A 14,843-nucleotide genomic window follows, 5' to 3' on the forward strand; every position below is an offset into this window, starting at 1 on the left:
CTGCCACCGCAGTGATGGCGGGTTGCCCACTTCTACCTACAACCCAGGTTCATCTGTCTGCTTGTTTTATTTATACAGCAGCATAAGTTTAAGTCATACAGCACTTCAGAGTAATCTCTCCACACACACACACACACTCACATTCCAAATCACAGTGTTTAGGGGGAGTATCCTGGAGCCTCTTCTTTTCAGATGTGACTCCCAGCTGCTTGGAGGAAAATGGATTAAAACCTAACTGGCATCATTTTAACACACACACACACACACAAGCTCTGTCCACACCTCCTAACTCATTCTGGCACAGCAAGTGCTTCACCCACCCCCTATTAACACGCACTCACACACAGAGGGGATCTCTCTTCTTGCAGAAGTCTATTATTAGCTGTTCAACCCAGAGACAAACTAATGACATGTTGGGATGAATCACCAGAGCTACTGCCTCCAACTATCATTACACTCACAGCACTGCTACAGTAGACAGCCATGTAGGATGCTGGCCACCACACAAACATACACACACTTATACCGTCAGCCTGTTTCAAGACCTGCACGTTGTGAGGCCCACATGTCTGCAGGCTTTCACTGCAACAAGTACAAAGCCTGATTCAGCTAATACCCATTTATATTTATCATTATACTTTATATTACCCTGACTGCCAACAGTGTATTCACTGCCGTGCATTAGTTGGGCTGAGTGTTTATTGAACCTTTTTTTGGTACCAATTGAACTGTGTACAGAACTGAGTTGTGGCATGTAAAAGTCAAAAAGCAGCCAGAGAAAATAAACAAATCAGGTGGCAAAAAACCAAACAGCATTACAGACAAAGGTTGGGATCAGGGAGGAAAAACATTAGTAAGCAGGTTGGAAAGCAATGACTGCACGAGTACAAAAACAGTTATCTGGCAAGTGACTACAGGAATGGGCCTGATATGAGATGATTCACATGGCGGGAAGACGTATGTAACAGTGGGGCAAATGTAAGTGGCAGAGTCTGCAATGAAAGGCGATGTTAACGACAACAAGAGGCTGGTAAAAACTGAACCTAAGCAAAGGTGGCCAATGTGAAGTAAGCAAAGCAAATATTTTTGCTTAATTTATTCTCCAGTTATAAGTATTACACGAGATAAATACACCATGATAACTTGAGAAATAGTGAAGCACATGTAGCCTATGATTTGTTCGTACAAACATATGAGACCACTTTGGAGTCATTTTAGAGTTAATGGGGTGCTGAGATAATAGGGCTGTGCTTAAGTACAGTTTTTTATTTTGCATGTGCATGAGCGTGCATAAACAAACTTAAATAGTTATATTTGTAACCTGGTCACATGGGGTGCCAACCTCACCAAAGTGCAGTGTTTGATAGTGTTCCTTATAGACGTGGGTACACTGTCATGCTATTTGTTTAATTAGCTGCCCAAGTTGAGTCATTAATGAGAATGTGCAGGTGTTGAATAGGTGGTGCAACAGTGTTAATGCACAGCCTGACAGGATTAACTAGTAACCATTTAGCTTGGCTTGTAACAGTCACTTCACCATGAAGATTCAGAAATGTTAATTTTGTTTAATTCAGTTCTGGTACTTATATTTCTGCTGCCTTTGCCAAGGAAGTTAGCTCAGTAAAAGACTTATTTTAGAATTAGGTAGGTCGACCTTGTTGCCATATGCTGCTTTCCCAAGTGATTTGTCCAGCTGCACACATACCCATGAACAGTCTATGCTGGTGACATCACTGTGTGTGTCTGCGTGCATTTGTTTGTATGCATTTGGATGTCACTTCATCTTGCAGAAAGTGCAAGATGCAACAGTTATGCTGTTATCGTTTCAGCATATTTTAACATATTTGCCTGTATGTGTGTGTCTTGGTGGTTTGGAGTTAAGGTGGCAACCATGAACCTTACATCATGTCATTGATTTTGGTTCTCCATCTCACAGCTGTTCTCTTTTGATTCACTCTTTTCTCTGCCACAGCAGTTTTTAGCAAAAAAGTCTTGATAAACCTTATGAAGGATTGTCCAGGATCCAGCTGGGGATCTTTGTTTCGTGTTATTCCCTGTGTCTCTTCCCTCTGACTTCCTGACATCTCTCTACTGTGCCTCTTTATTAAAGGCAAAAATGCTAAAAGAAAAAGGGAAATGTATGGCTAGTCTGTTGCTTCTGCCTGCTGTATTCAGAGTCAGACTGACTACAAAACACTATTATTACTGTGTACAAGGATGCCTGAGTGGTTACCATGACAACTGACATATATGATGTGAAGAGGTGTCGAAGAAACACACAGATCAGACCTGGTCACATACTTATGTTCACTGTGTACTGTGAGCCCAAATGCACAGAGAGCTCGGCTTTAACTGGCAGCAGGCAATGTTATTGAAAGACTAAGTGATACATTAGATCGTGTGTCCACTCTGAATGAGAGGTGATACATGATCCATGTTCCCTGTAATTCCTGTACCAGACAAGGAGTCTGCAGATTTGACTCCAGTCAATTACTGTAGCAGCTAATTTGACACAGTAAACCACTGTGAGGCAGACAGCGCTGAAATCTGCTGCTAAAGTGATGGAATCAAATCCTCCATCATTTCACCCTGAAATGTCCCCACATTCAGCTCTCAGCAGGCTTTCTAGCTCTATGGTAATGCCATATTATTTCCTCCTTTGCTCCCAGCAAATAAAAGTCAGAAGTAGTATGACTTTGTCACTCTAACATAAACATAAATATGTTTATGGTCATATGCTGAAACAACAGATGCTCTTATTTTAATTTGGATAACTGGGGCATTTATGCTCCTTAGAAGGTGCTTCCACTGGATTTTGGTGAACCTATAACCCCCTGACTTCTAACACATCAATACTGACCCATTTAAAAGCTTTCAGTTGTGTACATAAAACAACAAATTGAGTGTCCCTCTTGCCCTTGTAAGTAGCTGGAAGAGCTACCTGATATGGTCTCCCAAGATAAACTACTCCATTAAGAGGAGCCAACGAGCAGTTAAACATCTCCAATGAGCCAAATGTATAAGGCACACAGGAACAAGACAGGGATATTTTACAAAGCAAGCTTAGGCAGGGAGCTGCACTTATTTTGCTAGTTTTGGCTAATAACTGTTTCACAAAGCCAGATTGGATGTACTCCATTTAAATGACTGTGGCAACTTCAGCTTCCAGCAAAACCTGAGCAGGAGCAATGCTAACATTATGACAAACCAATCTGACTGTTCTTACAGTATGTGCTTTGGAAAGCTGTCCACTAAAAATTACAACACCCAGTCAGCATGCAATCACATGTTCACAACTTGTTTTAGCTTTGTTCAGCATCAGAAGGCGTGTAGTTGTCAGGAAGCCCAGAGAGTTGTTAAAAACCTATTTTTGAACTTTTTATATTTTCTATGCAGATCCTTTACTTAAAACTAGAAATGACACACTACAATATAGAGTATTAAGTGAAGGTCCAGCATACAAATTTTACTTTTGTAAAAGTACTTGTGTATAATCAGCAGACTGTACTAAAAGTATTCATTATGGTAGAAGCCCCTTTCATGATGTTACAATATATTGTTATCTGTGTTATACTAATGCATTATTGTACATATATTGATGCTTTAATATTTTTGCAGCAAGTTCAGCACTGCAGCTGGTCAAGCTAGAGCTATATTTAACATCTTTATGTGAGTTTAATGGGTAACTTAATTTGTAATTTTATAAGATAAATTGTTTGTATGTAAATTCTGAATCTGCAAAGTAGCCAGTATGAAATGCAGCGGAGTGTTGGTATAGTGCAGGGAATGGAAATACTGAAGTAAAAGTACAAAAAATAAAGTTGCATTCCTCTACTCGTATATTCCATTAGTTGACACTGTCCAGCACATTAAGCAGGGTTGCATTTTCTGAAAACATTTGAGAAACAGATTATAGATGAAATAGCCCCTGAGGAATGGCTGATACCTGGCATGTCTGCCTAATGCAGCCAAAAATATAAATGGACAGTTACTCCAGTAAAAATGGTATATAAATCTTTACCATCTTACGTTACGCATCATATTGTCAAACCTTAATGTATGGTGGAAGCTCCAGATTTCAACTCCTGACATTCTGTTTTCCTGGAGGGATTCACAGAGCGGAACACCAGGTGGTGAGAGGGGACATCGCCCAGCTGACAGCTTGGACAAATTTCTGAGTCAGAGTGAAATCACACTTCACTAGTGGAGTGAAGATTAGATTTCAGTCTCATGTCAACCTCACCTTGATGTAAAGTTGCCAAGCTTCATACTATGCTGCCTGGCAGAGACATTTACCACTGTATCTGGCAGCCTGCACTATAGCCAGAGACTGCACAGAAATACTGGGTTGATGGATTAGTGTTCATCAAGAAATGGTCACTACAGTAGAAACTACTAAAACTGCCACCTGACAACTGAGCTGTTTGTATGAAAAGGAGCTCATATTTTACTAGAAAGCACATTAGCAAGTATACATTTACACTGACTGTACCAGACAAACATGAAAAAACATGTTACAGTACAAAAGGTACAAATCTACTCTACCTTCTGAGATGCACAGTACAAATATGCCTATGAGTGCAAACTGACCAGCAAAGTGATTTTCAGACATTTATGCAGACACCAGTCCCCTTGCCACTCTGTGCCCTAGATGAGTCCTTGCTCTCTGTTCTTCCCAGCACACTTTCTGCACCTATTTTGGATTCGAAACCAGGACAGACAGCGGTGCTCCCTCAGCCCATCTCATGTCAGCTTTATACAGTTTTTGCCAAGTTTTTATGTCATAAATACAAGATTCCTAAAAATATAATTCAGTTCCTCTCAAAATGAATTAAGCATAAGTATTCTTTCTTAATAAAGTGTATTAATTCGGTTGTTAACATGCATCTGGAGTTTCCTTTCTTATTGAAAACCTTTCCTTAGCAGCCCTTTTATAGGACAATGAGATTTAGGTTAAAAAACTGCCCTGCTGTACAAAATGGCATGAGTGCGTTTGAGTAATTCCATGAACTACAAATATGTCCAAAAGCAGCATTGCCGTCTGTGACAATTCGGTCTGTGTCGTGGATTTTAGAGAATAATGATCATTCTACCGATCGAGCCTAACGTAACGGGAGAGGTTATTTTTAGCCTGCATGAGGATGCGCTCAGCAGTGATGGCAATGGCGTCCTCCCCCACCTACACCATGATGACGCCGCGCTGTTACGCAAAACCAGGGGTTCACCTTTTGCAGACCTCTAGCTCTGTCACTGCTGGCGTCAAGTTTTGGCACGAAATAGGAGGTAATGCACTGAAATATTACAGTATTTACACATCTGGGAACTGGTCGAGGAAGTACCGACGCATGCCACCTTTTAACTTATGTTTTAGCTTTAAATCCTCATACCGTCTCGGTAAAGACATTAGTATAAACTTGGTGTTGGACGAACCCAGCAGGGAATGAAACAGGTAGCGGGCATCCTGGTTTATTTGATATGAACCCAACCAGGGTCGCAGCCCACTCACCTCAGCACGGCTCTCCACAATAACACGGTCATTTAACTGCTACAGTGGGTTCATGCCATACATTGACAGAATGAAACCACAACATGCCATTACAGAGAGTGGACACTTAACTATTTGTACAGGTGTTGGAGACACAAATCGAGACATTCCCCTTCCACCTCGTCCTCAGACACCAGGTCCGACAAGGGGCGCATTGGCGGCGGGTCGCTCTCCTGCAGAGGCATTCTCATCTCCCGAAGAAAGAGCTCCAGGAACCGTCGGAAGGTTTTCTCCTCTGCTGCAGAGCCGGCCATCATTTCTCATTCCTGGACACACAGAGATACAGCTCCTCCCGTCAGTACACTAACTTGCCGGGCTAAGAAGAGAAGAGTCAGTAGTCTAACCTAACTAGTTGAACTGTCAGTGCACTACCAGACGACCTGAATAAATGTGTACTACCGGAGGAGCAGGGCCGTTGACTACCGGTGTGTCTGACAACAGCGGACCTGACAAGATGAGTGGACCGTGGCAGCTACGATGATACTACTGGACGAGCTGTCAGAAGCTGGACTGAGCCCCCATTCACAGCCGAGCGGGAGCGCGCAGCGCTTTATCAGGGATTTCAGATGATCAGAGGGTGGTGACGTCAGAGAGAGCGCAGGACGCAACGGTCTACATTTAGGTCGTGAACGCGCACGTAATGTTTCCTCCAGTCGTCCGACGTCTGAGACCTTTTTTGTAGAAATGTCATATAAAGTGGCTTAACCCTTATTTTCCGATTCATAAATGAGCCTTATACGTCTGCGCTATGATGTAGTTGTTTTTTCCTACACATGAACATTTAATAGTAATAGACTATATTTTGATGGCTGTATATTCAAAGGCTATAAGTCTATCCACAAACGTGAATTCTCCCCACCTGTTACTGCCTTCCTTTCAGAAATACAAAGTCTGTTGCACAGACTGAAAAACCACCTGCTGTCTTGATACTCAACATTAACTTAATATAAACTGGTCATTTTTAGGGCTGCAACCCAAGGAGTGATGATGGACTGAAACTGTCTCATCAAATGAAGGTAGGCTACAAGTAAATGTAGAGAGGTGATCTGCACTGGCACAAGTGTCTACTTGGACTCAGAGATCCACTTTTTAGATTTTGGTGGTCAAAGGTCAAGGTTACACTGATCTCACATTTGTTCCATTCTTTTGAACGCAATATGACAGGAGCACCTTGGGGAGTTTTTTTAAATTTGTTACAAATGTCCACTTGGTGACTTGGTGAAGTGATTAGATTTTGGTGGTCAAAGGTCAAGGTCAGTGCCCTTGTGTCTGTCCCATTCCCATTAATATTACTGGTTGGTGAAGACATACAACCACAAAGCAATAATTCTAGTTTGTTATTTTTCCCATTTGCTTGGTCACACAGTTGGAAAATGTTTGGATGTCCCTGATTTTCTTTTCCCTGTAAGACATAGGCTACATTTTTATTTCAGTCTATTATAAATTTGTAAGCCCTCTCCAAAATAGATTTTTAGTTTTAGCCCACTTCACATGTTTGACCCTGTGCAGAATATTTGTACAATAATACTAAAACAACACATCAATTAATCGATTGGTTCATTGTCATAAAATTATGCATTCATATCCAGTAAATTTTACTCATGCCATTTTATACATGGGGCCTATGCCTCACTACGTTTAAGAGAGAAATTTTGTATTTTTTCCCACTGCATTTATTTGACAGCAGCATTTACTAGTTACTTAGCGAATTAATATTGTAAATGCAAAACATATGAAAGAAAACTATGATACATTCTTATAGGATAATACTTTGTTTAAAAAACAATACTTTGTTTAAAAAACAAAAACAAAATTTAAATAAAAATTATTGACGGTGAACTCCACATACACATGAAAGCATAGAAACATTCTAGACAACAGTAAAGAAACAGGTGTATATATGCAAATAAATAATGAATAAAATTATTAATGCATATTAATAAAATATCTATACTACTAATACTATAATATCATTCATAATTAATACATTATTAAATATATTTAGTCCTATGGGTGAAACGGAGCAACACACGTAGCGAACGTAGGAACGGTAAACAAGTCTTGCACCTACTCGGACACTTGACTTTACGAACCCGGAAATGGGTGTATCGTTATTTTTAGTCCCCTGACTTTTCATCATGAAGGAAGCGAGTATGGCTTTCCCTGTGAGTATGGGGGCTCTGCTCCAGTCGAACCTCTTGGAGGACGCTGCTCACCGAGATGATGGGTTGTGTGTTGTCGGTATTTTCGGTAAAAGCAGCATGCAGCCCGGACCGTTGAAGGAGTCCCTTATCAACACACTGGCGGACAAACACATCTTCTCACTGTTCGGTGAACCGGAGGACAGCGGCACCGCAGACAGCAACATCCAGGCTTTCTACAGCCAGGAGAACCGGGTGCTCTACATTATGCGACAGCCGACAGCTACTGCGCGCCTGCCAGTCTCTGAGCGCCGACACCGGCCACTCCGAAGCTCACGACTTCTGGAAAGGCCTGGACAGGCAACACTGCCTCCACCTGCTCTACATGTTCTCCGTGTGCCATGTCCTCCTTCTCGTCCACCCCAACCAGACCTTCGATGTCACCTACGACCGTCTCTTCAGAGCCTTGGATGCCCTACGGCAGAAGGTCTTGCCTCTGATCCGAGCTGCCATCAAAGACTGTCCCGTGTCCAAAGAATGGAAGGTGAACTGTCGACCCTGCCCTCCACGCCTGCTCTTCGTCTTCCAGATGAATGGCACTCTGAAGGTCTTGTTTTTATTTAAGAAATAATATTCATTATCAAAGGTGATGTGCATGTTTCTCACCCCTTTTACAATGAAGTATAAAACTTAGAGTCATGCAGCTGAGCCCTTACCCCAGAGCATAGCCCCTGTGTGAGGTGACTACATTTTTATATCAAACGACCAGAAAGAAGCTCAGAAAAACTACTTGGATGTAAAACAACCACAAGAGACATTACTAGGGAGAGTCACAAAATGATCAAGAAGAGACAATACATTACCACAATGAGATGCAAAACATCCATATAATGACAGGGAACAACCACAGAGAAATACAAAGTTAAAAAAACTCAAATATATATCTGTGAGTACTCAGAAACTCCGTTATACAGACCAGACAATGAACTGGTGAATTAAAAAAATATGGGCAGATTTTTTTTTTTTAAATAAAAATTATTGTTAGTTGAAGCAGTTCAGCAAACAAGGGTCAGATGATATTCCTGTGTATTATCAGGCATGCTGTGTTGTCTGAACTTGTGCAGCCACGGAGTAGTTTTATGAGCTGTAAGTACTCTTTTAAGTTTTACATGAATTTAAAAAAAACCTCTTTTTTTTTTTTTTTGTTAATCCAAAGGTTTCGGCAAATGGCTCTGAGTCTGGAGCAAACCCTGACAAGCCCAAAAAGCACTCTCCCAGGAGGAGGCTGCAGCATGCCCTGGAGGACCAAATTTATCGCATCTTCCGTAAAAGCAGGGTCCTTACCAACCAAAGCAGCAATTGCTTGTTCACTGTGCCTGCCAACCAAGCATTTGTTTATGTGATACCAGCAGCAGATGAGGACCCTGTGGGTGCCTTGCTTGGTCAGTTGCGGTCCAACTGCATCTTGTGTGACCAAGACTCCACCACCTCAGTGTCAGGACCGAGGCGTTATCAGCAGATGCGACGCTCCGCTCGGCAGTCAAGCTGCAACAGAGACTCAGGCAGTACGTCAATGAGCAGTCAGCTGGTGGACTACAACTTGAAGGAATTCCTCTGGCAGCATGTGGAGCTAGTGCTGAACAAGAAAGGCTTTGACGACAGTGTAGGCCGCAACCCGCAGCCTTCGCACTTTGAGCTACCAACCTACTCCAAATGGGTCCAAGTTGCCTCCAAGCTCCACCAAGTCCTAATTAGCAACACAGATGAAGAAATGGTTGAGCTAGCCACAAAAGTCCAAAGCCAGCTGAAGGTTTTGGAGAGTTCTCTCGACGCTGACACAAAGTTCTCTGAGAACAGGTGTCAAAAAGCTCTGCCACTGGCTCACAGCGCTTACCAGTCCAACCTTCCCCATAATTACACCACTACGGTGCACAAAAACCAGCTGGTGCAGGCTGTTCGAGTGTACAGCCAACATGCTCGTGGTGTGGCTTTCCAGCGCTACAAACTGCAGCTTAATGAGGACTGCTACAAGTTCTGGAGCAATGGCCACCAGCTGTGTGAGGAGAGAAGCCTGACTGACCAACACTGTGTCCACAAGTTCCACCTGCTGCCTAAGCCAGGTGAACACACACTCCTACTTTAATCTGCTACACCTCATCTAGGTTAATGAGAACAGAAACACAGTAAACATAATATATAAGTTGTATAATAGAATAACCATCTGCATACTGGAATCTAACATTTAGTTTATTGTAAGGTTGATGTTTTAGTCAGCTTCGGGCACACGTGCACTAACTGAACACACGTTAGTGGGACACCGAACATCTTGATGTGTAACTGCTGGCATAATACAAAGTTACAAAAATATATAGAATGTTATATATGTGTTAATGTATATGCATGCATCTGTATATACAGTATTTGTATGGTGTATATTCCAGAGGCATTGGGATAACACCAATAACATCTACTCGTGAAATCTGTCACAAACTTCTCTAGGTGAGAAGCCAGACATGGATCGCAATCCACCCATCCTGAACCACAACAGTAGGGGGCGCTCCACCAGCTCCTGTAACTGTGGCAGGAAACAGGCCCCACGAGAGGATCCCTTTGACATCCAGGCTGCCAATTACGACTTCTACCAGGTCAGGCTTCACTCTGCACTATCCTTCTGAGGACCACAGCAGAGCAGCTTTTGTTGATGGCTGCGAAATATCACATGTGGAGCTCTGATTGTGCTAATCACACACATCCTGGTTAGTGTGTGGTCATTGCTGCTGCTGAGCTCTTAGTGCTGGGCTTTTTTTTGCACTGCACTTCATTGAGATCACCTGTCACCTGTCAGTCAGAGTGGCCAGTGCTGTATTTCCTCTTGATGAATTGTATCCCTGTAGGTGGAATTCCTTTCTTTGTCTGTACAGAGACACAGTAGATTAATTAGTAGATTAATTCTGTGAATCCAATACTGTCATGAAGGGTGGCCTGCTCATTTATTGGCAGCATTGCCCAGACTGACCTAATGCAACTGGAGACATTAAATGAAAGGCTCACATTTCTCAGGTCTTTTTAAAAACATTATGCACATGCCAGTATGTATGTATATTAGCCCAGTTAGTAGTCCTTGTAATCACTTCTGGCTTTAGAAAGAGCCCCTCTTAAACAGATTTCAATTTAAGTGCGCCCTTGTTCTGTGTAAAAATTAATTTTCAAGTTCACCTGAAGTTAATATGAGGTTTTGACTGAGTTTTTTGAATCAAATGGTTATCTTCCAAAGTTGCTAGCTTTTTATTCCACTGTTTTGGCATCATGTTGTCAGACTGTCCATCCATCCTTTTGGCCAATTCTCATGAACGCAAGTTCTTAGGAATGTCTTCAATGAATTTCACAAAATTTTGGCACAACTTGGATTCAAGGATGAACTGAAAGGTCAAGGTCACCATATCCTCACTTCTGTATCATTCCTCTGAAGCTGACTTGTTGGTGGAGTCATACAACCAATAGACTGTAATTCTGCTGAAGACTCGTATTAGCTTCAGCTGAATTATGGAATGAACTTCTGTTCAGAAACAGGACTGTGGATGTTGTCCACTATCACTTTCATTGAAATTATTTTAAAGAGGGATGTGTTTTGGCACCAATACAGAGGACAATTAAAAGACCAGTAGTGCTTTTAAGGTACAAATGGCCATGTGGGCGTTGTTTTAAGGTGTAAAACATGTGAAACTACCCTTTAAAGGGATAGCCACCTTAAGAACTACGTAAAAATGTGTAACAATGCACAAGAAATTGTGGAAAAAAGTGAAAGGCTATGAAGGGACTCTCACTGCATTGCCCCTCTCTATTTCAGATATCCACATCTTTGTTCCAAATACTTTCTAATCATTCTCCTCCTGAATAGATGCTAGAGGAGAAATGCTGTGGGAAGCTGGAGAGGATTGAGTTTCCAATGTTCCAGCCCAGCACTCCTGACCCAGCCCCAGCCTCCAACCAAGCTCAGCGACTTCCGTGTGAGGCCTCAGTGTCTGGTGATACAGAGAGGCTGAAGGAGCCAAGTACTGCCCAGAGCCATACACCTAGAGACACCAGCCTCAGCCTGGCTCTCAGTCTAGGCCATTCCACAGACAGCCTGGGCCCCTATGGGGAGGGAGATGGAACGGAAACCCAAGTCCAGCAAAAGAGGCCGAGCCTCATAGATCGCCAGCCCTCCACTGTGGAGTACCTCCCTGGTATGATGCACTCTGGCTGTCCAAAGGGCCTGCTACCTAAGTTCTCCAGTTGGTCACTGGTCAAACTAGGCCCAGCGAAGTCATACAACTGCCACACTGGTCTGGAACAACCAGGCTTCCTCCCTGGCTCCTCCTTCCTCTTGCCTTGGGACTTGGTGATCCGCTCTCGCTCAGAGGATGATACAGGACTGACGGAGCCTCTGAACGGAGGCACCTCCTCATGGCCAGCCCCCAACAAGTCACTGGTGGGAAAGAGAGGAAGCACTGGAGGGCTTGGTAGGGGTCGCAGGAGGGATGATATGGCTCGAGTCTTTGTCGGGTTTGAGTATGAAGACAGCAGGGGGAGACGCTTCATTAGCTCTGGGCCTGATAAAATAGTGAAGGTACTTGGGCCAGGGGGTGCCAAGGATCCTGCCAGCAGGGTTTTAAACACTGACATGCCACTGTACATCCCTTCTCCTTCGCAAGGCCGTGGCCTGAAGCCTCACTTTGCCCAGCTGGCTCGGCTTTTCATTGTGGTACCTGATGCCCCACTAGAAGTAACCCTCAACCCACAGGTACTCTGCTTCTATTACTGCTTTGCAAAATCTATTGTTGTTGAATTTTTTTATGAGCTGGTCAGAGTTTTGTCTTAAAACCATTTAAGCAGAAATTTGCTAAATTGTCAGCACATTTACTAGTTAAATATTGGCATCTCAAACTTTTAGCAGTGATATGGTTCTAGTTTAGATGTGCTGTAAAAATCGTATGGGAACAGGTTTTGTTCTTATTTTGCATCCATCTGTTGTGCCACATTAAGTGGTGGTTGCTGATGTGATGCAGAAATCACTGCCAATAAAAACACATCACATACACTAAATTAAGTATGTAACACTAAATTTGACTGGCCTCTATATAAGCTGAGCCCCTCATGTAAAAAAAAAGTCTGCCACTTTATAAATAAATGTATTTTTAATAAAAACGTAGTGTTGATCCTCACAATATTGCGTTTTCTGACGTTTTCAGGTACAGCCTGGCTCTCCTCCCTGCCCAGTTTTCCATCCAGAGCAGACAGATTTAGTGTTGCCACCTGATGGTCTTTGGGTGCTGAGGTTCCCTTATTCTTATGCAACAGACCACGGCCCCTGTTACCCCCCCAAAGAAAACCAACCCCTCAACAACTACAAGGTGCTGCGAGGCATCCTGAGAGCCACCACTGCTAACCCTCAACCACAATGAACTTAAACCAAATATTAAGACCTTCCCAGACCCAGATTTATTTATTTATTTACACCTCCTCATATAGGATGAGTAAATTTAGTTTTCTCCCCGGATGTTCATATTCCCCTGTTGATTTTGACGACCTCATGACCTTTCTTCAGAGCACAAGTTAGACAAACTTACTGAATACCCCCATGCTCCCAGAGGAATAACCCACTTGGAACAGTTATGGCCTTCTCATAATTTTGATTATTTGACCTTGTTTTAGTCCTGTGTCCTGCAGTCATGTGTCCCACTTTGTATATGTTGTTTTCACTTCTTACAGGGTGAAGATTGAAAACTAATGCCAGCAACAGAACTAAGTTACCATTAAAGCATCACGTCTCAGTAATTAGGCTGAACTAAAGTGTATTCTGCTTCATATACAGTATCTGAATAGTAACTCACACATCATTGGTCCACTGGCGTGAAAGCAGTTGCAACATTGATTACTGTTTACATGTCTAGATAAACACAGACAAAACCGTGAGTATGAGTAGAACATGTTTGTGTGTAAATAAAAATAACTTCGGCATCCTGTGTCAGATTTTTATAATGGTATGAGTGAGAGATATACTGTATCTGCTCAGTGTTGAGGTAAACACCAGTAGGAATAAACTCTAATTTGTTATATATGCTCATACATGTACATATATATATTTGCATTATTATATGTATTATGATTATTATTACCCAGATGTTGACCCCTCTGACTCTGAGCTATACCTAAAATCAGCTTTAAAAAAGAGAAGTTGTAGTTTTTAATGCAATATGCATTGCATTAAACTTTATGTTCACTAGGTGGCGTTAGGCTCCTTCATATTGGTTAAACCAGCTCCTCATCCATTGGTGGAGACAACCCCTTCACAAGGGAAGGCTTAGGTTAAACCTGTTTCCCAACAGAGAGATGGGTTATATTGGACTGAGAACGTGTTTACAATTCAGTGCAGTTCATTAGTTTGCCACACTTGCAAGGACTCACTGTGTTCCTTAGCACTGGCTTAGTTATGCTGGCTTCTTGTCAAATTTATGATTTCATTCAAAATCCTTCTAATTAATTACAAATCTGCACATAATTTGGCATATCTTTGGGAAGCTCCCTTCAGAGCCACATAACATATTATGCAAATGTTCTCACAGGCTGTGTAGTAAACAATGTCAACTGCACCCACAAAAACTGTTGATATAGTAACCATTTTATGAACACACTCAACTGGTGTTAATATTTTTAATAATGAACCTTAATTTCATTAACCAGACAGCAAAATTATGCCAAGTCATAGCACCTTCACTAGGTCACTATAGTCTGTTGCTGTTCTCAGTTACTTTGCAGTGCCTTACATCCCTTATGGGAAAGTAGGAAGCTGTTGTGTTCATCTTGTTATAACTGTCCTTCCTTCTTGTGTCTGTAGTAGCATCTTTCATTTGTGATGTGAATGTGATATCAGTTTAAGACCAACAGGCTCAGAGAGCGTTACTGCTGGAGACAAATCACTGTGTAAGTATGCTTTCTTATTTCTGTCTCTCAGTTTTGTCTGTATTTTTGCATTACTGAACACACTGTTACTGTGGATTTTGTAAAGGACACCTAAGGAATAAGGAAATCAAATCAAATCAAAATCAAATTTTATTTGTATAGCGCCAAATCACAACAAAAGTCATCTCAGGACACTTTACAAAGTAAGGTCTAGA

At 42.1% G+C, this 14,843-nt stretch overlaps 2 protein-coding genes across 2 annotated transcripts in view; one reads left to right on the forward strand and one right to left on the reverse strand.

Moving 5' to 3' along the window:
* The window catches only part of ppm1e (protein phosphatase, Mg2+/Mn2+ dependent, 1E), a 37,953-nt gene extending 31,483 nt beyond the window's left edge, over nucleotides 1–6,470 (reverse strand). Inside the window, exon 1 of the mRNA XM_020598540.1 lies at nucleotides 5,618–6,470. Within this exon, the coding sequence (XP_020454196.1) occupies nucleotides 5,618–5,802 (185 nt within the window). The 5' untranslated portion in view covers nucleotides 5,803–6,470. The remainder of the gene's footprint in view (nucleotides 1–5,617) is intronic.
* Nucleotides 6,471–7,612: 1,142 nt separating this feature from the next.
* smg8 (SMG8 nonsense mediated mRNA decay factor) lies at nucleotides 7,613–13,745 on the forward strand. The gene is given in 6 exon segments (XM_020598419.1): nucleotides 7,613–7,949; nucleotides 7,951–8,293; nucleotides 8,903–9,806; nucleotides 10,186–10,331; nucleotides 11,585–12,469; nucleotides 12,918–13,745. Coding segments are annotated over 6 exon segments (2,757 nt in total). The 5' UTR covers nucleotides 7,613–7,683; the 3' UTR covers nucleotides 13,131–13,745.
* Nucleotides 13,746–14,843: the final 1,098 nt, after the last annotated feature.

The sequence above is a fragment of the Monopterus albus genome, unplaced genomic scaffold, assembly GCF_001952655.1.
Source record: "Monopterus albus unplaced genomic scaffold, M_albus_1.0 scaffold38.1, whole genome shotgun sequence".
NCBI classification, from domain to species: Eukaryota; Metazoa; Chordata; class Actinopteri; order Synbranchiformes; family Synbranchidae; genus Monopterus; species Monopterus albus.